This window comes from Chiroxiphia lanceolata, chromosome 18 (genome assembly GCF_009829145.1).
Source record: "Chiroxiphia lanceolata isolate bChiLan1 chromosome 18, bChiLan1.pri, whole genome shotgun sequence".
Taxonomy (NCBI): domain Eukaryota; kingdom Metazoa; phylum Chordata; class Aves; order Passeriformes; family Pipridae; genus Chiroxiphia; species Chiroxiphia lanceolata.
In genome coordinates, this window is record NC_045654.1 from 11064867 (window position 1) to 11088367 (window position 23501).

General features: G+C 42.2%; 1 protein-coding gene and 1 long non-coding RNA gene across 3 annotated transcripts in view; one reads left to right on the forward strand and one right to left on the reverse strand.

Annotated features, from left to right (window-relative positions):
* TMEM132C (transmembrane protein 132C) overlaps window positions 1-23501 on the forward strand; it is a 201573-nt gene that overhangs the window by 165308 nt on the left and 12764 nt on the right. The window contains exons 5-7 of one of the 2 annotated variants that reach the window (XM_032706177.1): window positions 7602-7745; window positions 21718-21923; window positions 22348-22621. In XM_032706177.1, the coding sequence (XP_032562068.1) occupies window positions 7602-7745; window positions 21718-21923; window positions 22348-22621 (624 nt within the window). Of the gene's footprint in view, window positions 1-7601; window positions 7746-20188; window positions 20220-21717; window positions 21924-22347; window positions 22622-23501 lie in introns of those variants that run through there. The other variant, XM_032706178.1, reaches the window with a different exon arrangement.
* On the reverse strand, window positions 18071-19184 carry LOC116796005. The gene is made up of 3 exons (XR_004360222.1): window positions 19078-19184; window positions 18828-18899; window positions 18071-18492 (listed from the first exon to the last, which is right to left on the reverse strand). It is a non-coding gene; the product is annotated as an uncharacterized LOC116796005 (long non-coding RNA).

The following is a 23501-nucleotide window of genomic DNA, read 5'->3' on the forward strand; positions in this document are numbered from 1 at the left end:
GGGCTTTGCCTGCCACAGCCACTCTTCTGAGAGGTGAGGAAGATGAGTGTGAATCCCTTCCCTGTGTCCCTGTTTCCATTCCCCTTCTTTAAGACTCGGAGACCCACAGGTATCATGTTGATCAGGGGCTTCAAACAAATGTGCCTGCCGGGGACAGAACAGTGCCAACCTCCACCTTTGGGTCTTTCCATGGGAGATGTTTTGGCTGTCTTTGACTTCTGTGTTGTTTGTTCTTCAGGGCAGGTGTTGTCCTTAATTTCTGTGCCGTGTGCGTGGTTGGCGATTCAAAAACAAATTTATTAAAGAGAAGATACCTCACAGTGCTGTTGTGTGACAGAAAGAATTAGCATCCAACAGAAACTTTGAGATCCTTTGTTCTCCTGTCCTCCTAAGAAAGCGACTGCTGAAATGGCAACTTTTATTCTTTAAGTCTGATTCTTTAAGTCTGTTTTTTACGTAGATTTTGAATGGCCTAATTTTTCAACACAGTTAATTTGTTCCTTAGTTAACATTTTCCTTGCCAGTGTGGACCTTAGAGTCATGGAGTAAGAGACATGGAGTAACCTGGATTCCATCTAGATCCACATTTGAATGCTGAGGGATGCTATTAAGTAAGTTTTACTGCTTAACAGCATTATCCTATTTTTTTTTTGCAGTGTGATATTACTCATGAAGTAAAAGCCCTCATATTATAAACTGATGAATGAAGCAGAGCAGGATTTACATGTGATGGGTCAATAGCATTAGAATCAAGTGAAAGAACAACCCAAAATCTGACCAAGAAGATTTGCCCTTCCCCAGTGCCTGCCAACAGGGTGAATCTGCCTCAGGGAAATTTTCAACCAAGCGAACTCTTTGGTCTGTAGAAACACTCCTGTTCTCCTGAAGGGTGTGCTAAGAATTTTAAACCTGAATGTCAGCTCCTTTCCCTTCTTGTACACACTGCCTGTGAATGTGGAGTGTCAGAGAACCCAGTTGGCAGAAAGCACAATGTATAATTTACTGTTAATCAGAGGATTATGTAGATAAACAGAGTCTGCTGCCTAACAAAGTTATTTCGTTAATCAGCTGTAATCTCAGTAGTATTAATAACTCGAATCTACACCCGTTGTGTCACCAGGGTCACAAATCAGCACAGCAGTTGCCTGCAGTGAGTTCAGCTCTGTCACCCGCTGGCTGAGGTGCCACCGAAACTGGTGACGCACAACTCGGGGCTCGTCAGGAGATTGTCTGTGGTGTTTGAAACGGGTGCATCTCCCACATCTCCATCTTCTTCCCTTGTGACTGTGCTGGCAAGGTGTCACTGTTGATCAGGGTGATGGGTTGAACAGCAGCTGGAGGCACAGCCCGGCTCCTGGAGCTCTCCTCTGTAGGCGTTGTCTCCGCCGACCCAAGTCCTGTCAAGGACTTGCTGCTTCTGTCCTTTTTCCATAAGACAAGTAGTGGTTTGATTTTAAGGCAGGCAGTGCTACCAAAGCCTCTTTTCCACATACTCTTTCAAGAAAATTTCCTTGGCAATTAAAACATAAATGGCGTTTTTGTGTCACTCCTTCACGTCTACGCCATGGGTTTGATTACTCCTGAGGTGGCGTGTTTGAGTGAGGGAGAAATCCAAATGCTAAGCTATGATTAACATCATTCTGTGAGGCTCCACTTACAGAATTTCCAGCCTGTAAACAGGACCATTCTCATGACCTCGGGCTCCCATGGATTTCTCTTGATAACACCATCTAATCGGATTTAGAGTTTAATTAAACAGCTGTCACTTTGTTTCCTCATTCTGCCACAATTTAATGTTGAATTAGTTCCTAAATTAGTCATGGCTGAATGCTTGCCTTCTTATGACTGAGGGGTTGGATGAGCATAAGGTTTGTTCTTCAGCTAAATCCAAGCATCTAAGGCTCATATTCTGTGTTCTTGCTCTTTGCACAGAGCTCCCACTGACACCAGTGGAAGTTCCCCGACTGAAACAGGGATGGAATAAAATGTGAGATTCCTGCAGAGTCAGCCATAGGATTACCCATATTGGAATGACAAAAGGGAGCACAAGCTCCTCAGCTCTGCCTAGAATACCTTTGCTTTAGGGACAGTATTTTCCCTTTCTGAGAAAGTACTGATTTTTCTGAAAACCAGTTTTGCAGAGTTTTCTGTGAAGTAGCACAGTGAGTGCAGCTGTGGAAGAAAATATTTAGACCAATATTAGTGCTAGTGGACTTTATCCAAATTAACTCTGACATAGGCAAGACAAGAGTATGAATGGAAGCTAATGGTACTCTGAGTCCTAACATCAGCTCCAAGGAAGAAAGCTTGGAGACTTCCTGGAGAGTGCTGATATTTGCATTGAATTCTATCAATAGATTTTTAAAGTAATTTCATACCCACAGAATTCAATGATTTGCTTTTGAATATCTCCTTTGATATCTCCTTAAGCCTAACCACTAGAGTTGTCCTCTAACCATTAGAAGAACAAGAAAAAATATTCTTTATTGATACTGTTTGTTAATTAAATATGTTTAAATAATAATTATTACCTTCCTATGCTGTGCTCTTTGAAGAGATGCCCTGGTAACAGTAAAGAACCATCTTAACTGGGAGAAGAAAACCAACTTTGTCTCTGCAATATCAGAGTCAGCTGATCTTGGAATTCGATCCTCAGGCTGCCAAGACAGTTTGAGGCTTCCAAAGCTCAGATCTCAAATCCCCCTTCTGTGTTAATGAGGATTATATGTGTAGCTCTCCATTTCAACTTTGGAAGTGCCAACCCTTGCTTTTTTAGAGTTTGCATTACACTTACAGAAACTTCTTTCCAAACTAGATATTGATGCTTAGTTACAACTCATCCTTCTTCTGTTTTTTTCAATTTACTCTACACTACTTTCCCCATGTTTGAATTTCTTGGGAACAAGTCCAAACATTGCTATCAGATGCTTTCAGTCTTTGTCACACAAAATAAATCTGATTTTAAAACTTCAGCTGCTGCCTGCACAGAAAGTAGATTAGTTCTTGGGGGATTTTAAAAATTAAAGAACGTGGAAGTGGCCAAGATATTGTGATTTTGAAAAGTGCCTACACTTTAAATGAGTTCTTAGTCTCTCTGAAGGTTTCTTAGTAATCTTGTTTGTATACTCCCAAATTAGCTTGCAAGCAGGATAGAATACAGCATTTAAAAACAAAACACAGAAATCATCACCTATACCAGCTTTTGTATTTCCTGTTCTGCTGTGAGAATAATTGTTTTCCTAATGTTGCTTGACATTTCCTTGAGGATTCAGCTACTGCTTCTGCTTATCAGTGGATAATCAGTGGTATTGCAGGAGGTGGCAGAGTGCAGGAAACAGGTTCTGGTGCTGAACCAGAGCCCCCCTGTCTGTGGGGCACGTCCAGAGTGCTCAGTATGGCTGAGCAGACAGACAGACAGACAGACAGACAGACAGACAGAGTGCTGTTGAAGCTCCTGGTGCAGACAGTGGGTCAGTTCTCTGTTACATTAAAGCCTTTGGTTTTATCGCAGCAATAAGAAGGAACCAGAGGAGGCAGAAGTTGTGCCACAGGGCTGTTCCATCCACAGGGACATAGGACACACACCTTTCTGTTTTAGTTCTAAACAAAAAAGACAATAGATTCAAGACTTTGTTCTTTGGTCTTCATTTTTGGTTTGTTTGAACCATCACAGTTGAATAGCACAGGCCGAGTAGGGGAAGTGACAGAGTTGGGAATCGCTTTTAGCATCATGTGTAATATATTAATTGCTTATACATCAGTATTTCTTAATCTGTGTAATACCCATGAGTTATGACTGCTTTCAGTGGAGATGAAATCAAAAGGTTTCCATTCCTGCCCAGAGCTGTAGCTGGGTGGGTACCAGTTGCTTCCCAATGCTGAGGATCTCTAATGGCTCTAATGGTACCAGCTATGAAGCCATTTGCTAATATCTACAATATGTTTCCATCTCCTTTTGCTCATCATGAATTTGAAATTCCTGATGTTCTTATTGTACTACAGAGAAGGGAGGTAAAATTTCAGTAGCCCTTTGTCATGACAAACAATGCCTTTTACAATTTTGGGGGCAGATGCATTCTCTGAGGTAATTAATCAAAATAAATTCATTCATATGCACACTGCTTCCTTTAATGAAGCCATTAGCAAAGGGCAGGAGATTGAGGTTTCTAATTGATGATAATGTCCCAGTAGCCAAATTTTCTGTCTTCTCTCCAGAAAGGTCTTGGGAAATTTGAAAAGGTTTTTGAACCTTTGCAGTAATGGCTTTGTACCACAGCCACTTAGAATTCAGATACATCAATAATGACCTGTTGGAATGAGAGACACGGAAGTGACAGATTATTACTTAACAATTGGTCCAGCAGCTCTGCTCCACACAGTGCAGAAAGCAGGAGTATCAGTGACATTTGCCTCTCAGATATTTCCATTTTGAAGGTATAGATCATTTTCTTTGTCCAGCGGAGAAGGATTGTGTTATTTGTGGTGGGTGAAGCAGGACAAGGTTATTTAGAACACAAGATATAGGGGTTATTGTGTGATCATTCCATTTTGAAGAAATGGAGGCTACTAAGATAAAGGGGTGAAGGGAACCACGAGAGATCATCTGCTCCTTCTCCTCCTCTACCTGACTGAAAGAACCTGTGTTATTTCTGAATGATGGATAACCTGTTCTTCACAGATCTCTCAGGCTAGACTGCATTTTCTTCTGCCCTAGACAACCTATTCCATCAGTTCTCTATCATTATTGTTATAATAAAGATTGCCTTAATGTCACACAAATCTCCCTTGTTGCAGTTTAAGCCCATTACCTCAGGCCCCATCCACAAACATGGAAAGCATTATATTTTCTCATTTTTTTAAGATTTTTATGCCTGTGGAGACAGTAAACATCTTTTCTCATAATCTTTTCCAGTCTAAACACTCCCAATTTTTTCAGTAATTCCTTATTGATCTTATTTTCTCCTTGTTGATTTATTCTCCTTGTTCCTTTTTATTTCTTTTCACTTGAGGAAGTTTTTCTTGGCAGTATAATTCTCAAAAGCAGAGACAGTCCTTTAGCTGAGGCCGTGCTAGTGCTGTGTAGGAGCACCTCACCCTTCCAGGTGATAATCCTCTTTGTACAGTTCACTGCAGGAGGGTTCTTTGGTTGGTTTAGGTTTGGCTTTTAACCTCAGCAGTGTGCAAGTGCTGACTTACATTCAGTTTGTGACTTATTCTAGTCCTCAAGTGCTTTTCTGAGAGCAGCTTCTCCTGTTGACTCTTCTCTGTCCATTATTTATAGGATTTGTTGTTCCCACAGAAAAGAAGCAGCTCGTGTTGATCTTTAATGCTTCCTGGTTTTTTGCACCCTGTGTCCAGTACTGGATTTAATCCTGTCCTTGGGTGTTGTCGTGGAGCTGTGGTTGGGCTGGGAGCTTCCCTGCAGCCATCCATGGCTGGTGGAGCAGCAAACAGGACTGGGTGTGACACTGCTGCCAGTCTGGCCATGCCCAGGGCAGCTGCTCTGTTCCTGAGGCCACCCAGGGCTGGGAAATCAGGAGCACAGGATGGGTCAGGGCGCCTCGTGGTCTTGTCTGCTGGGCTTCCCACTTCCCTCCTCTTTTTCTTCATGTTTGATTTCACACTGGGGCCCCTGATGGCTCAGTGCTGCAGGGATGAGCAAAGCTGAGCTGGAGGGAGTTGGAGCAACTCCCAGGAGGTTTGTTGTGAGTTAAACCTGGATGATGGTTTTACTCTGCTGCTTGTGGCACAAAAGTTTCACCTCATTGCATAATCAGGTCTTTATCTTCTTGGCAGTGGTGCAAGGCTTGTTTCTTCTTTGTTTTATGATTTTCTGATTTGTCCCAAACTTCATAAATTAACATTAAATGCAAACACGGGTAAATCCCCAAGCCGCAGAGTATGTTTTATATCTGAAATTCCTTTGTGGTATTTCTCTTCCTCTGAACCTGTCCCTTTAAATCATGTTTCTGTATCAGTAATACATATCAGTTGCTAAAGAAAAGCTGGATCTGAGTACAATAATTTCAAAGCAGAGCTGAGATAGCCTGAAAATATTCCCTGTCGTTTCCACAAACTCTGCTGCTGCTCCTTTGCCCTGGAGTCCTCAGTTCACCGTGTTTAACACTCAGAGACACAAAAAATAAGGCTTTAAGGAATTGAGACAAAAGATTAATTTTAAAGGACACACAATACTTGCAGTAGCCAAATGCACAATGGAAAATACATTGAGCTTGCTTTTTGATGAACCCATGTGGGTTATTCAGTGCTTGTTGCTTTGGAAGTCTGCAGAGAGAAGAGTGGTTGGGTTTGTTGCTGAGGGGGGTTTTTCCACAAATGTTGAGATCTGCTCCTTTGCATTCTGTTTCTGGACTTATCAAAATCCCAGTACATGGAAATAAATAGTTTTGGAACAAAATTTTCATTTTTGGGTGACAGGAGTGAAGCTCCAAAAGGCACACCTTTCACTGCAGTGCTTTATTGAATGCTGAGTACCCGGCATAATTTGTAGGGGGATGGCTGGGGATGTTCTCTGCCTTTGAAAGTTGGGAGTTCCTGGGAATGGCCTTGGATTTTCCAATAATGTTATTTAAAAATCTAGCTCTGATTTAATGTGTTGGGTAGCTTCGTTTTCTTATCTGCAATAGGAATAATTTAGGGTTCTTACGCTTCTGGAACAGTCAACATTCCTTTTTTAGCATTTTCTTTTAAGTTTGATGGGATTTCTTATGAGAGCTATAGGAGAACCTGAGAGATAACAAGTTGCAAGATGAAAAGAAAATCTGACCTAAATTTCAAACTCTCTAAACTTGAATTGAAAACAGTATCAACAGTATCAGTGCCCCATTTTGCTGCTGTTGACATCAGTGGCTGCAGTCCTCATGACTTCTGTGCCGAGGAATTTGCTGAATGTTTTATTCACTTTATATTGGAAGTTGGAGAAAACTTTGAAGTTCTTCCTGCATGGGAGCCTTGGGAATATGGTGATGCTGAAACAGTTCAGGAGTTAGAAGAGTTAGCTTAGTCGATGGTGCATTGAGAGGCTTTTATAGGCCTCAACCCCAGTTCAAACTCCATATTTCCTCGTTATTTTTCCTTGCAGTTAATAGCATCACTGACTCCTTCTGGATTCCTTACATTGCTTCATTGGCCATATCAGAGGAAATTAAATAATCTTGAAACAGTTCCAGATACAGAGTTCACAGAGAGTTCCTTGCAATGGGCTTAGATTCAAAGAGCAATATTTTTACTTTTGAGGCTCTTGTATCCTGTCCCAAACATTGCCAGTCAAGTCCATGTTAGTAAAAGCTCTGAACTCATGTTTTGGAAGGTAAATATTAGGAAAAGCCCCAAAGTAGAAGATACCTGTGATGTGCCTGCCTGGACTGAATTTATCTGCAGTCATGCTGTTTGTTATTTAGCAGTGTCCAGCACCGACTGTGTTTATTTAGCAGATAAAATATAACTGGGGTTTTACTGCCTTCTACCAAGTTGCACCTATTTGAAGCTGAAATTAGATCCTGAGCCACTGAGAACTAACCTGAAATTAGATCCTGAGCCACTGAGAACTAACCTGACCAGCACTGTTGTTTTGTGTACAGGACACGGAGATTCTGAACACAGCGATTCTCACGGGGAAAACAGTGGCAGTGCCCATCAAAGTGGTGTCCATTGAGGAGAACAGTGCTGTGACAGACATCTCTGAGTCAGTGGAGTGCAAATCCTCCGGAGAAGACGTCATTAAAGTAAGTTCCTGCCATGGATCTGCTCCTGAAGAGCAGATCGTGTTATACACAAACAAGAAATAGCCTGGGAACAGCTACTAAATCAGCCCCTGCAAATTAACTGTACTGCTGTTTCAAAAGCATAAGGAGAGGGATTTTTAAGAAGAGTGAGGTGCAACAGTACAGCCAGCACATTGAGTTTCAGTAGAATTTCAGGGTTTAATTTCCATTCGTGCCCTGATTTTCAAACGTCTTGGTAATTTCACCTCGAGTCCTCTGTGCACGGATTACATTCTCTGCACAAACAGCTCTGCTGTTCGTCCTGCCTGTCCAGATGTTTCCCATCACCTTTCCAGCTGTGATTATCACCTCCACAGCTGCCTCAGTGGAAGGGATTGGATGAGCCTTCCCCAGCAACTGCAGTGCAAAGTCATCCTGGTTGACTTCCCATTCTGCTGGGAGCTGTTTTGAATTAACAACGTGGTCCTGCACACCGGGGCTTGGGAAGCACTCACATGGCCAGGCCATCAGCTCAGTGGGAGCAGCTGCATGTCACACAGTCCCCAACACCAGGGGGGTGGTTTCATCCAGAGGCAGCACAGCTATTCCTGCTGCAGTCACAGTCCTGCAGGGAATTCCCAGTTGTGCAGGGAGTCAGTGCAAAGACAGTGCTCTGCCTGAATCCCGGGGCGCTTTTCCAAGCAGGACTTCCACGGGGCGTGGTTTTTGAGCAAGGGGGCATTTTAGCCTTGATCCACAAGTTCTTTAGAATGGTGGTTTTATTCCATGATGTGATTTTAGAGCACAGTGGGCTTTGGGATGAGGCACTTGAGGGGTCTTTAATCTGCTCCCAGCTCCCGTGGCTGTGCCGTGTACAAACAGTGGTGCCACAGCATGACCTGTCACAGTCAGGGCAGCCCTTGGGCTCAGGGAAAGCAGCAAAACTCCCCTGAACTTGCAGGATCCAACAGCTGGCTGCACTACTGTAAAATTTATATAGAAGCCATGTAGGTGGGGAAAATAGTCATACTTGGAGCTAAGGAAGCCATTGTAGAAGACTTCTACAGAAAGCTTTCTGCTTTCAGTGCATCCTTGAGAGCCAAACAAATGTCTCCATTTTGCTGGAGCTTGAGGTGCTCCCCTATGTCAGATGCTTTACAGAGATTTTAATCTCTAAGAATTCCTGTTAGCATTATTCCTAAGGTAGTCACATAACTACAAATCAAAGTAAAAAGTGAAATTCAGTGTAGGGATCATCCTGATTGTGACCTTGATGGAAAGCACATTCCTGAGTAAGAAAAAATGCAAGATAGCATTCACAAATTAAAAAAAAACCCACACAAAAAAAACCCCAAAAACAAAACTACAAACAAAACAAACAAACAAACAAACAAACCCAAACCCCCCAAACAAACAAACAAACAAAAAAACCCACAAAAAAAACCACAAAAAAAGCAAAACCCAGAAAAACCTATTGTGCTTCCATCTTGCTTAAACAGCTAACAAAGTTTCAGGAAATAATTCCAGCCCCATGGGGATTTCTTCTTTTCCAACAGTCAAAATGAGCAGTGTTAAGTTCTTCCACTCAGAGGAAGACTCAGGTTAGGGAAATATATATATATATATATATGTGATTAGTAATACATCCCCAGATGATGCATAGAAAAATGACAGCGCTGTTATTTTTCAAATAAAAATCCTTTTGGAAAAATGACTTCTGGGTTTTCAGCTTTGGAGCACATCGATCAAAGAAGAAACTAAATTCCCAAATCTTACCAAAAAAAAAAAAAAAAAGAGCATGTGCTTGCAGTTATTGTAGTACAGCCTGGACTGTTGCAGTTCTCCAACAATGTGTTTGGAAAGGGTGTTTTCCTGAAGCACTGTGTCCTTTGATTAGCACTTGGGCCCCTGCTGTGCTCTTCTCTTATTTTCTACAGAAATTATTTATCTCCACTAAAAGGGTTTCTTAAAATGGAGCCTGTTTGCACGATTGGAACATTTTGAAGTGGCTTCCAGAAGCCTCCCTGTCTGGGCACTCTGGAGTTGAAGTGAAACAAATAACTGGAGGCTAACACAGGGCTTTTATTGGAATCGACTGGAGACATTTTTCAGGTGTAATTTCTTTCTCTTCAGAAATGTTTTGAAATTGCTCAGATGACTGGAGAAACTGTCTTCTGTGCTTTTAGAAATATATGCAGACTCTCTGGAGGAGCGTGGCTGTGACATGAGTGTTAACTGCTATAAGACATACAGCTAGTTAAAAAACAATTAAATGCTTTGAACAAAAGGTTTTCTCCTCTCATCAGAAAGGAAGAAAAGTGCTTTTTTTGCCCTTTTTTTTTTTTTTTCATCTAGAATGCTCCTGTTTCTTCCAGGAAATTTCTTTACACGAGGCAGTGGTTTGGGGTTCAAGGCAAATTGACATGTTCAATTGGTTCAGTTTTTAAAAAGCACTCAGAAAGCTTCAAATGAGCACAGAGGCCTTTCATCCTTAATTCATTTTGAAATTCCCCATCAGGCTTTTATGTTAAATTCTTTAGAAAGATCATCTTCTTCCTCTGTGAAACACCGGTGTAGAGACCTTGTTGGGAATAACCTTTCTGTTTAAAAACAAAATAAAATCCAGTCATCATAAATTATATCTGTTGGGCAAAGCCCATGGTATCTTCACAAGCACCATGTGCATGTGTTTGCAGTTCATGTTCCTGAGCTTCCATGTCAGAGCAGACCCAAAACACATTTACAGGCATAAAAGCCTGTAGAATAATGTAAACCACAAACTCATTAAAAAAAAAAAAATAGAAATAAAAGGAGTTATTTATATAGCTCTATTGAGAACTATTTCATAGTTAGACATATTATCATGATCAGATATTTTTGTTTGCTTTTAATTGTGTGGAATTTCTGGTAACTTTGGATTCAGGCAAACCTAAGAGAGTTAAACCAGAAGCTGAAGATGATCAGTGCCTATTAACACTTGACCTTTAATATTTGCATGGTTCATGTAGAGAGCTTAAAGGTAATGTTTGTGCCCAGCAATTGGCCATCAGATAAAAGCTTATTTATATTAATTTTTAAAGTGTCTTCAGCTGGACTGCAATTACATTGTTCTCAGGAACAGAACCCAGTGGAAATCTAAACCTAAGATCTATCTGCAAGTAAAGTTTCCCCAGTGATAATCATGGTCTGGAGGCAGCTCAGTGCAGTTTGTGTCCTGTCTGAATGTGCTGACTACTACTCCTTTTACTTTTTTTTATTGTCTCAGAGTTTCAAGTCCTTACTTCCAAATTTACTGCTGATTTCATGAACTTTAAATGCCTTTGAATGCTCCAGGCCTTCGCACAGTGGTCCAACCTTTTAAAAGTGGACACGAAATTTATTACGGCACTAAAAATGAAGCAACAGCCAAATTTTACTTCACTGAGCTGGAATTTACCAATAGAATCCATATATCTGGATCCATTAATAGTAATTGCAGTTGCATGCACAGGCTTCTTTTCATCTTCTGGAAATTCTAGTGGAATGTGGCTATTTTTGCTGGTGCTTTTGTGCAGTTTGCTCGGGATCAAACACTGCTCCGTGTTCCCAGGTCACCTGGCTGCAAAGAACAGAGGTGGTTTCATGCTGTGGAGAGCACCACAGTTTCAGGAGACTTGCAATCCTTCTCATGTCTCCAGGTTGAACAGCCTTGATAATGTTTCTGAACTTAAGTTTGGGTTTTGCTGTTAAAACAACCTGGATTCTAAAATCCTCAGTGCTCCGTGTGTTCCAGAAGCTGATGTGAACCTTTTGGGTTTGTATTTCATCATTCCTGGACGAGCTTTTACGCTGTGGCTCCGTGAGGGGATGTTATACATCACATTGTGTTCTTAATTGTAGTGCTGGTATTTATAATTGGTAAATTAAGAGTTGGATACCTGTCTCAGTGTAGTAGCCTTGAACTGTACTCTGAAGACCTTATTTATTAGTTCTGTTTATTTTTAAATGGTATTATTAGGTTTGAGGTGTATTCAGATCAAAACATGGATTCAGGTTATATTAGTCCACATATGCATCCTGCTGAGGATGTCACTGGAAACAGAAACGTGGATTTACCTTCAAGATTTCCCTCAGTAGTTAATGAACAGTGAGCTCTTGGTTCCATTGGGAATCATGACTAGAGGATGACATTAACAGCAGGTAAAGGCCACTGCAAGAATGTTAGGAATTTCTGTTGGGAGCTAAAATCCAGGACAGAGTGTCACAGCTGTTCCTCTCTTAGTGCTGTTACTTGAAACAAAATCCCAGATCAAAGCACCAGTGAACTGCTGGGGGCTGAAAATCTGGCTGGAGGGTGTTATGGTTGAACTCTGGCTTAATAGCTGGAAAAGCCTGGAACTGCTGCTGGTATCAACACTTTCAGAGCAATAGTGGGGGCAGTAACAGACACCTGTCAAGGTTACAGATCTTGTTTGAAACCCCAGTCCAGTCATAATTTACACACATGAATAACTTTACTATGAATATTGCTGACATCAGGGAACAGACTTGTATGAAATAGTCATTTAGGATTCATAAATGCTTTGGATATTTTGGCATTTGTAGTGCAGAGTTTATGAAATGAAATTAATTATCACTAAGTAGACACGGACTCGTGTTGAAATGTCTGCTGTCCATTTGTGAATCCACTCAGATTAAAGGTCAGCCTGGATGCTGTGTAGTGCATGATGCAGGAGTGTCTCAGTTGGCCAGTAAGGGAGCTGACAGATGGACCTATTTGTAAGAGATAAATAAATAGTTGTGACTAATTGCAGTAATTTATTTTTCAAATTGTGTATCTGGAACTGTATCACAATAACCTGTTTACTAAGGAAAAGTCATCAGCACTTTATTATTTAGATAATACTTTGCTATTGTCTTACATAAATAACTATGCTTCAACCTCTTCAGTTGTTTATTTAACTACAAAGGAGGGCCTATTTGGTGTGTTGCTCTCCACAGGGCTAAATCAAGATTTTGTCCTTTTCTTATTGAAATTAAAGTGTTACATTACGAGTGTTGCAGAACTGATCTCGTAGGGACTCAGAGCTTCTGGTCCCAAGCATAGCTCTGAGATAATTGTGCTTGGTTCAGTGAAACGTTATAACAGGTATTGCTAAAATATTAAAATGAGGGATCTCGTAAGTGGCTGTCAAAGGAAAGCTGAGTCTGCTCAAAACAAAGCTTCCCATGGGATCCAGGGTTTGTTCCCTGCGCTTTCTTACCAGCAGCATCTGGAAGCAGACAATGCTGTGGTGGGTTGTGATGAAGTGTGAGGCAGAGGGTGATTTCAAGGAGAAGTTTCAGGAGGTTTTGTTCCAGTAGAAACCCTGGCACCTCACGGGCACGTTGCATTTCCCTCACAGCTTTCAGCCCCTGCTGCCCAGGGCAGGGTGAGCCTTTTCAGACCTGCACTGCTCTTCTGCACCTCAACACACACATCTGTTCTTTGTATGGGGCTTTATTGCAAAGACTTCAAGACTCAGAGGATTTAGGGCTTCACATTATGGTTTTAGGGCAGGTTATAGGAGAAAATAAAAACAAGCAGCTGGCCAGAAGGAGCTGGTGGTTCCTATCAGCTATTTTGATCGAGGAAGAACACTAACTTCCATTAAAAAGCTCCTACAGTGAATATAATGCAATTGATTTGTTGCTTATATTTTACTTAGGTCAAATAAAACCCTGTTTGGAGTTTGCTGGCTAGGTGCAACTGCTGTAGAGCTGAGCATGCTGAGTAACAAGTAGGTGGATAAACTTCTCGTTAAAACAGGTCTCATTCCTAACTCAACCCTGAAAACAAAGGGAGAAATGAAAAGTCACACTAGATGGGGTTTCCAGGCATCCAGTGTTCTAATAACAGACAGGCCATACTGTGTGCAGTCACTTCAACTTAATGCTCTCTTCTGTGGTTTTATGACAGTCTTGCAAGATTCAGTGAGTATGGAGGGGTCAACCTAAACAGCAGCAGCTGCCAGCCCTCCTCCACTGCAGCGGGCAGGGCTGATGTCTCCTTCAGGTACTTCAGCCCACACAGCCACAGCTGTAGCAGCACTCTCATTTTAAAAAATAAAGCAGTTGTATAACCTTCTGGAAGGAATGTAAAAGTTGCACTGTTCCTCATAAGGCACCTGTGTGTTCATTCTCAGGCTTGCCAGTCTTCCCTTGGTTATCTCCAGAACCAGGATCTGAAAGCTCAGCCTGTGTGACACAGCACTGAGGGATGACACAGCTGCACTGCTTGTGGTCCCGAGCAAGGGTCTGTCACAGGGCTGTAGGGACACACCAGCAGGCTCAGAGCAAGCATGGCATCTCTGCCACATCCCTGCACGGTGCAGATACCCCCAAGGGGCCACCACAAGTCAGCTTCCAGAAGTTTTGTGTTCGGTAACCGATGACCCACAAACACAGATCCCACTCACCACACCCTGACACAGCCTGAAAACCCTCCCAAGCAGCAGCTGCATCTCTGTGAGTCCAAGCCCAGCAGTTCCACTGATGGCTCCCATTTCCTCTTCTGATCCTGTGTGAACACATACTCGTTTGTGTGAAACTGAAAAGCTTTTGAAACAGGGAAGAAAGTCACAGCGTGGAAATGCCATTGTTTTGCTGCTCTGAAGCCCCGTGACTCTGTAGTTTTTTCTTCTGGCAAATCTGTTGCTATATTCTGAGCAGAATAGCAAATAGAAAGTCCACCTCCTTGCCCTCCTCAATACTTTTCATAGTCCTGTGATTTACTGGGATCAATACACATCAGTAGAGCAGAAAAACTTCAGGGGAGCATTATAAAAATGAAGCTTCACCACACATCTGTCAGATGCAAATAGAGCATATAGGGCAGCAGTATGTGGAGCTTGCACAGTGTTGTATCATTAATGTACACCACCACTCCCCCAGCAGCCAGCCCCTGTGGAAACTGAAACTCAAAATTGCCATGGTCTGAGATACTTAAATTCAGCAATAAAAGTTGTAAATACCTTGCCATCTCATAGTAGGCAAAAATTACAAGGGCAGCTGAAGGAACTTTTAAACCATATCCTTGCAGACTTCTCTCCCTGTTATCTCCTGCCTTCACCCAGCTCACCAGCTGCATTAGGGATGTCAGTGTGGAAAACCAATACATCCCAAATGAAAAATCCAAGCAGAGTAGCAATAATAGTGCCTCAGGTTCCTCAGAAAGTGCTTCAAAATCAACTTCAAAGCTGCAAGAGCAAAACCAGGAAAGTAAATGGGAGAAATAACATTAGTCCTGTGACAGCTGTAGATGTGATGGGAAGATAAGCAGTTTGCTCCAGACCCTTCTGAGTGATGCAGTCAGAAGAAACTCTGGTTTGCTTCTACTTTCCTTTTCTGCCACTGGTTGTGATTTACACATGGTGAATTTGTATATTGTAGATACATAGCAAGGTAGGAAATGACAAGCACTGTGATGTTCTCAAATGTGCAACTACTGCCCAGACTGTGTAGATGGAATTAAACATCATTTCACCCTGGGATCCTGCTTTGCCAAGCAAGATATTTGGGGCCGTGCTGGGTGTATGGGCTGGAATATCCCCAGTGAGCAGGAGCCAAACTCTGTGTTCGGCCCCATTTTCAGAAATTGCTGGACTTGAGAGTGCACAAAACAAGACAGATTTTGGGTTCTGTGATAATGGGAGCTGCAGAGAGCTCCTGTGGCTCAGTGCAGCTACAGTTCAGCTTCAAAAGCTGGTCATTTGGGAGCAAATAGATGCCCTCCAGTCTCAGCTGGCATTTTGTGCCCCTTTTACTCTCTCAGTTCTGTCTTAGTGAATGATATTCAGTGAGCTCAATGTACTGCTTCTGCTCTGCAAAGCTGCCAGTGAAATCTTTGTAATGAGATTAGATAATGTACAGTCTTTTCCCTAAGAAATGCTCTCTAGCTTTGGGGGGTTTCTGCTTAGTTTTGCTTATCTGGCTGCTGATACTGAAAATGCAGACCCTTCTCAGCAGAGAGAGCCCAAATTGCTCTCAGACTATGGCCCTGATTTTACAGAGTTCTCTTCTTCAGCACTCAGGGCTCAATCCCTGTGTTATTAGTGTGGATTGCTGGGAATGTTGCCTGAGGACTGATCACAGGGCTTGAACCCACATTTGGGATGTGGCAGCTGTTTACAAGCACAAAGAAACACCAACACACAAGCCCTGTTATCCACTGAAAACTGGGCACAGTTAATGCTAAGAGAGGCAGCATGAGGCTTAAATCAGTTAATAAAGGTAATACCTGCCCTGCTCCCTGTGTCCAGACTGGGAATCATTATTCCTCAACTATTGCAAGGTACAGATCCATTCTTTCGTTGGGTTGCAGGTAAGAACAACTCTCAGGGTTATTCTTGCACGTAACGTGAAAAAATCAAGCCTTTAATTTATTAAGATGACAGTGTTATCAGAGTTAAGTCTGCAGGGCTGTATTTACCTTTGTGCTCGCCCTGGGAGGGAGCTTCTGGCTTCACTTTCCAAGTCACTGAGCACAGTTTCAGCTGCATCAGTGGGAGTGGGGGGTGGCTCTGGCAAAGTCAAGTCACACCAGCAATTAGCAACTCCTGTAATGGAGGTTTCCATTTTAAAGGCTGCTCTAACAGTGTCACAAAGCCGTAAATATCATGGAAGAGCTCAGGTCTGAAGCTTTACCTCTTATCAGACTTAAACAGTTTATTATGAAAAAATGAATAGTATGGGCCTTGAGACAGCTTCAATTTTCCAGTAGGTTACTGATTATCCAGGATTATGCAGCCAGGCATTGAAATCCTTCTTATGAAGCAGTTGCCTAATGTTCATGTAGCATAGGATTTCCTTTGTGTGTAAGACTGTAGTGTTTAATTGGAATCAAGGCTGGAGAGCTACACAGAGTCTCTCTTTCAAAATCTGTACAATTTAATAGAGGATAATTCCCTTTCTACGGAGGATGTTGTTAAAAGGAAATCTTAGAAGGAATTCTATAGCAAGGACATGAATAATACAAAATTCTAAAGAATTGTCCAAAAAGCCTGTGGAATGATTATCATTGTCTGATATTTCCTATATATTATGTAATAATATGTATGTATGTTTGTATGGTGGATAAATCATCCTGGTCCTCTGTATTCCTTAATGGAATGAGTGACTCTTCACAAAGCTTGACCTCCATGAGCTTCAATTACCTTTCTGGTGTGTCAGAGTGATGGTGCTGTGCTGAAATACACCGAAATTGAGATTTCCTTAAGAGACACTGGAAAAATCTCTTTGCTCACAGAAGTGCTTTCATAAATATTTAAACATTTATGTAACCTTTGAATATTTTAGCAACATTTACATTAGTATAACAGAAATGGGTAAATGGGTTTACACACCAAAATGCAAGATTCTGAACCTGATGAATACAAGCACGACAGGTACCATTATCATATCTCCTCATTCTGTTCAGTATTAAAATCACACAGACTTCTACCTAGAAAATGGACTGATGCCTCACCATTTTTCAGTGTCCATAAACTTGACAGGATTGCTGCATTAAAAACTTCCCATTTTGTCCTTCTGAACTGTCCTTCAGAGGCTGGGCTGATATCTGCAGGGGTGAAAACCACTGGGAGAATAAACAAGCTTAGACCAGACCAGACTCTCAGAGGCAGCACCACTCATTTATTTTTAGGTCTTACAGTTGTCGTTCTTTCCACTCCTGTGTGCAACAGATACGAACCAGAACAGACAGTGTTTCGAGTTCACCATCTTTTGAAAGACAGCCTTGGCTTATATTTGACATGACATTTGTCTTTTTTAAAACTATCTGCCTCCACCAGTAATTGAAGGAAGATTTCTCAGGAATCTGTAGTGGAATTTAACCCAGCAAACCCAATATTCTGTAGAGGTGCCAACAGCCCCTTTTATGGCTGCAGTACATTGTCACAGCCTTTGTGGTGACCTCAAGCAGCTCGTGCTCTCTTCTTGCAGTTCTGCAACACAGAGGTCATGGTGGGATCAAGACCTTAATCTGAAATAAGTAAAGGAAAATCCAGAGCTTCTACATTTGGCTGGTAACAGAATATCCTTAGTATTCACTTCAGCCAACCTGTTGATTACCAGGTGCAGAGGTGCATTCACTCCCTGGATCACAAAGTCACCCAGTGCCGTAGGTAAGGATTCAGGAGTGACTCTCTCTTGATTTCCAGGCAGTAGTTTTCTCTGTCAGCTCAATAAAATGTGATTTGTTGCAGAGAGAATCTATCCAAGTCATCTGGAAAGGCAACGGCCTTTGTTACAAGGGGGCACAAAAATATGATGCCAGAAAAAAAAGAAAGACAAAGAAGAAAGCTCTGGGGAATTGTGCTTAGCCCTGGTTTTTGCTGTTTGCTCCTTTATTTTAATCTGGAGAAAGAAGTTAGAAAAATAGAAAAAAGGGCAAAAGTAGCTGAATGCAGCTTAATAATGAAAGAAACTGCTGAAATAGCATCAGAGAGCTCTTTAAAATGCAAAACTTCTTGCTGATCTGCTACACAGAAAAGAAAAAAACCCAATCACTTAAAGGTGGTGGCTAAGCAGGCTTTCCCTTCATCATTGCTCACTTCTTCTGATGCCAAAGATAAAAAGCACTTTCAGAGGGACAGTGTTTTCATAGTAAAAGCATAAATGCTACAGCAGATGAGATACAGATCACTGTTCCCAGAGTCACCAGCTTCTATTAGAAACTCTCTTGGACTAGAGTGGGCAGGACTCAGATGTGAGAGCTGGTCCTTGACCTTCCAGTAGCACTGGCAAAAGCCTGGAGGAAAGCAGGAAGATGTTTTTGTCTATCAAAATTTTAAACAAATGTATGTTTTTAATGAAGAAGATTTTGAGTTATAATGTGAGCCATTTTTTGAAGTCTTCCTTCTATCCTTCCTCCGTGATTCCATGCTTTGTTGTTTTAGGTTGTACCAATACTGTGTTTCCATCTCATTTAACCTCTTAAGTCTACTTTGAACAACTCCAGAGCCAACTTGGCTGTGATGTTATTTCCATCTGAGTTAATCTGAGCTGCAGGGGGTCTGTTGTGGCACCACACGACCCTTACCCCTTTTTTTGTGAGGGGTGTCTCCTTAGCAAATCAGACCTTACCTGGGGGTTGCTGATGTGGTAAATTGTAGCAGAATCAGTACATCTGGATTTGTTCTCCAAGGCTGAGAAATCCTGTTTGTTTATTTTTTAAGAGACACTGTGTGAGACAAGGGCAAGGGAAGCAAACCCACTTGCTCTCATTTTTTTCTGTGAAGTGTAGCTGGGTGTGTTGCTTACAGAAGCTGTGGAATAGTTTTACTTGAATGTTTCATGAGAGTGAGTATCCTTAGTCCATGGAGAGCACACACACCTTGTGAATTAGATGCTGAGATTTTTTCTCCCTTTCACCCCCTCTATAGCACTAGTTGGAAAGTGTTGCCTCTCTCTGTCAAAAGCAGTGGATATTGCTTCCAGAATGGATTCCTGAAAACAGTTAAAAAGTGTACAGTAATACAGTAACACACTACACTATAAGCTTTGCTCCTCCTTCACTCTGTGTGCTACTTTATCAGAAGTACAGGAACAGAGGGAAGAGCATGTGTAAGGACATTAGCAATGCTTGTTCTTGGTGAAAAGACTAATGTTTTTCCCAATGCAGCTCCTAAAGACCTGCTGACTATTGCTGGTGCATGTCCAGTAATAAATATTAACCTGTAGCAATTGTAAAGGCCGTGTGGTGGTTGCAGCAGCCACCTCCTTAGGATGCTGTATATGTATTTGTTTAGCCATTTGTTTGTTACATACCCATGAAGGCACAGAGCAACTTTACAAATACAGATGGAGATTGGATCTCAGCCCAGAACCATTTAGGAATTGCAGTTTTGCTACTATTGTTACCGTGTTTTTTCCCTGACAGTTAGATTTGTTCAGTTACTGACAACACTGAGTTTTAGACAATATAAAATCATACATCCAGACCAGACCTGATCAGTCTGTTGTTAAAAATCTTTTATCAGCACGTGCACGTGGTTTACAATTTGCACAAATAGGCAGGTTGTACGACACAGAAAGTTCACTTGTTTTCTCTTTGGTTTGAACTCCACAGAAAGGAATGGGACGGAACCAGTTTCAGGACAGTAGTGGCTACTGCTCCAAGCAGAGTTCACTTAGATCTTACTGACAGTCCTCCCAAAATCTTCTGCTCAAAGGAAGATAAGGCTGGAGAACCAAGAGCTTTATCTGAAGCTGCTTTGTGGAATGTTTCAGACAGAGGATCTTCTCCCCCAGGCACACTCAACCACTAGAGGTTGTTCTGTGCTCCCAAGTGCAGTTGCAGTTCTCTGACTGTGGCTGACCATGGCTCCCTGGGTTGTAGTGTTTACACCGGGGAGGGAACTGGACAGAAAGAATGGAATTGAGTTTCCTGAGGTTACAGAGGAAGACAGAAATTCAAGTCTGTATCAGCCAGGGCTCCCTTGTACCTTGAACTTCAATGAGGATGTTCTGCCATAGGTGACATTCATGTGTGGTATATTATTTACATGTGATTCCTTTTAATTTCAGCCATCTAGGGATTAGGTATCTGGTCTAAGAGACTTTGTAGGGTCTTCATCTCTGGTGGAGAGACACAGGCAGCTTCACTGAGAGAGACAGTAACTCTGCCAGAATAACCCTCTTAGGGAATGCATCATAGAAATGCTTGTATTATGTTCTCTGAAGTTTGTTTTTGCAATCTCACCATCAAATATTTTACCAGAATATGAACAGTGCCTAAACCCAAAAGAGGATAAAAATGGGATGTGTATGTTGAGCTGGGAACAGTTTAGCTCCTGTGTCTGTGGTCCCCAGGGACATCCATCTGTCTGATTAGCCTGGGGACACAGGCATTTCCAGCTGATAATCTTCATTTGAATAAAATGGTATTGGGAAGGGGAGCGGGGATAAAAAGGAGCAGATGATAATCTAAATATATGTTCAGGTGGGGAAATGCATTGCCACCATAACAATGCTCATTATGGGTGATGAAATAGAATTCTGACAGGACGGGAGCAAGAGGAGGAGTTGAGATCTGCTGGGTTTGCTGTTAATTTCTGCAGACATACCAGCTCATTTAGTAATGTAACAGCTCCCATTGCTCGCCACTTAATGTATGATTAATGTGCCACAGGATTTCCCTAGACATTTATGACACCTTTAGGAATAGAAATGACAATGACTTTATCACATGGAGTCACTTCATACTATCTGCATCCCTCTTAATGATTTATATATTCAGGAGTGATTTTATCACTAGTACTCAGTAACGTAATAAATGAGAAAACTCAATGGTCTGTAAATTACAACATTGATTAAAGAAGTGATTACTGGTATAACTCTTACATGACTATGATAATGCTTGCTTATATTTCAGGACAGCATTTACATATTAATGATAAATCTACTGTAGTGTTTAGAAATACGTTACAGCTTTAATCAAAATGTAAACATTTATAAACAGATAGTGTTTATTGCAGAGGAAGTGAGTAGACTTCTGTTACCCTTCAGTGGCTGGAATCTACTGCAGAGCCAGCTCTGTCTTGGGGACTGAAAGCAACGTCACCCCCCGATGAAGGTCATCATCAGGGTAGAGCTTTGATTCACCTCTTGCCTCTGTGGAGACCTGTTTGGGCTTGTTGGGTTCCTCTTGACAAAGCTGTGAAGGAGCCTCGCTCATCAAAAATTCCCCAGCACTGCGACGGGCTCGCTGCTCACAAACGGAAAATCAACCGCCGGCTTCAGAAATAGTACCCAGTCTTTAGGCATCTCCAGCATAATTATGCCTCCTGAGTCAATGAAGGATTTTTGTGTTCAGCTGCTCCCATTGTAAAAGGCCATCATTAACATGCATAAAGAGAAGGGAGCCTTTTCTGTTTGTTTTTGGTTTTGAGCTGCCGGGGTTGCACTTTGAGCTTGTTTTGTTGCAGTGATTACCTTTTCTTCTTCCTCTCTCTCTCTCTTCCCCCTCCCTCAGGTTTCTGACAGATGTGACTATGTTTTTGTCAATGGCAAAGAAATGAAAGGCAAGGTGAATGCACTTGTGAACTTCACCTACCAGTATCTGAGCGCTCCTCTGCAGATCACGGTCTGGGTTCCACGCCTGCCCCTTCAGATTGACATTTCAGACACAGAACTGAGCCAGATCAAAGGCTGGAGAGTCCCAGTTGTTTCCAACAAAAGGTGGGTTTGAGTTTGCTAAATTTCTTGGCCGGTTTGTAAAAGAAATGCAGCACCTGCACCCAAAATGCAACGTCTTTCCCTGAGGAGCAGCAGTCCTGGAATCCCCAGCTTTGCTCTGGACATCTGCAGGTACAATAAGGCTTTTAAAATGTGTGGGAGTTTTGATTCTGTGCATGTGTCTTCTCTTGGGCACTTGGTCCACTTACAGAGTTGTTGTTTGGATATGCCAGCTTAGAGCAAAAAGTGGCATAATCCATTTGTACGGTCCTTCATCATGGGAGGTGGCCGAGAATCCTCAGTGGTCCAAAAAACCAGAAGGGAGGGCTGTTATTTAAGTGGGTACTCTCTCCATCAGCACTCTAATGTTAGTTTTCACTAATGTTCTTGAAATAATTTCTTTATGCTTTCTTTCTTACAACCCAAGGCCCACCAGGGACAGTGATGATGAGGACGAAGACGAGCGGAAGGGAAGGGGGTGCACCCTGCAGTACCAGCACGCCATGGTGCGGGTCCTCACCCAGTTCGTGGCTGAGGATTCCAGCCCCTGGGGCCAGCTGAGCTACCTGCTGGGCTCAGACTGGCAGTTTGACATCACAGACCTGGTGGTGGATTTTATGAAGCTGGAGGATCCTCACATTGCCAAGCTGCAGGAGGGCAGGATCTTGATTGGAAGGGAAGTAGGAATGACGACGATGCAGGTACCGTGCTCTGGACGGTGGTTCTTGATGATTCTGTGACTGCCACGTTCTGCCATTCCCACAGGGAACCTCCATGTGGTGTATCTGATACAGTGCTCTGCTCTCTTGGAACAGGGTCATCTCCCATTACATTCCCATGACCTCCTAGGGTGTCACACGCAGCATTGACCCAACAACAATGATCCAAGCTAGAGGTGGTCCAAGGCATGGAGCTGGAAGCCATAGAGCCTTCAGAGATGTTTAGGAGAGGCAGCATTTCCAGGCTAAGTGAGAAGTCAGGGAGCTCTTTCCCCATGTGGGTGCAGGTTATCACCAGTCAGCTGATGGGCACAGTTTTGACTTTTCGAGACAGGGATCTTCAGATTTTATCAAGTTTAATTTTATTTATTTAAACATTAATTCAGGGGAAAAAAGTGTATCCTGGTTAATAACTCTGAAAGGCACAAGTGGCCAACACCCAGTTCTGCCCCTTCTGAATCCTTACTAAAGCCAATGCATTAAGAGTGAACACAGCCAATCTAGGCTGTAGATATGAGATGAGGAAGGTGGAGAAGTCAGTATGTGCATGAACTGGCTATCCTTAGTTCCCTGAAGACAGCAGCATGGCCCTTCTTTAAAGGGAAGGACATCCTACTACCTTAATGTTCCATCAGAAACAGAAAAATAGACAAGAATTTCCAAGCCAAGAAGTAAAGGACAAATCCTAGATGTTTCTAACCTCCCTTTGGAGTAGTCAGGAAGTCTGATGAGCTCATCCATATGGGGAGACAGAATAACAGGGCAAGGAAGTTTTAAATCAGCTCTGCTGGTGAAATGATGCAAATAAGACACATGGGACAGGATGGCTGTCAGTATTGGATGCCATGTTCTCAGCCAGAAC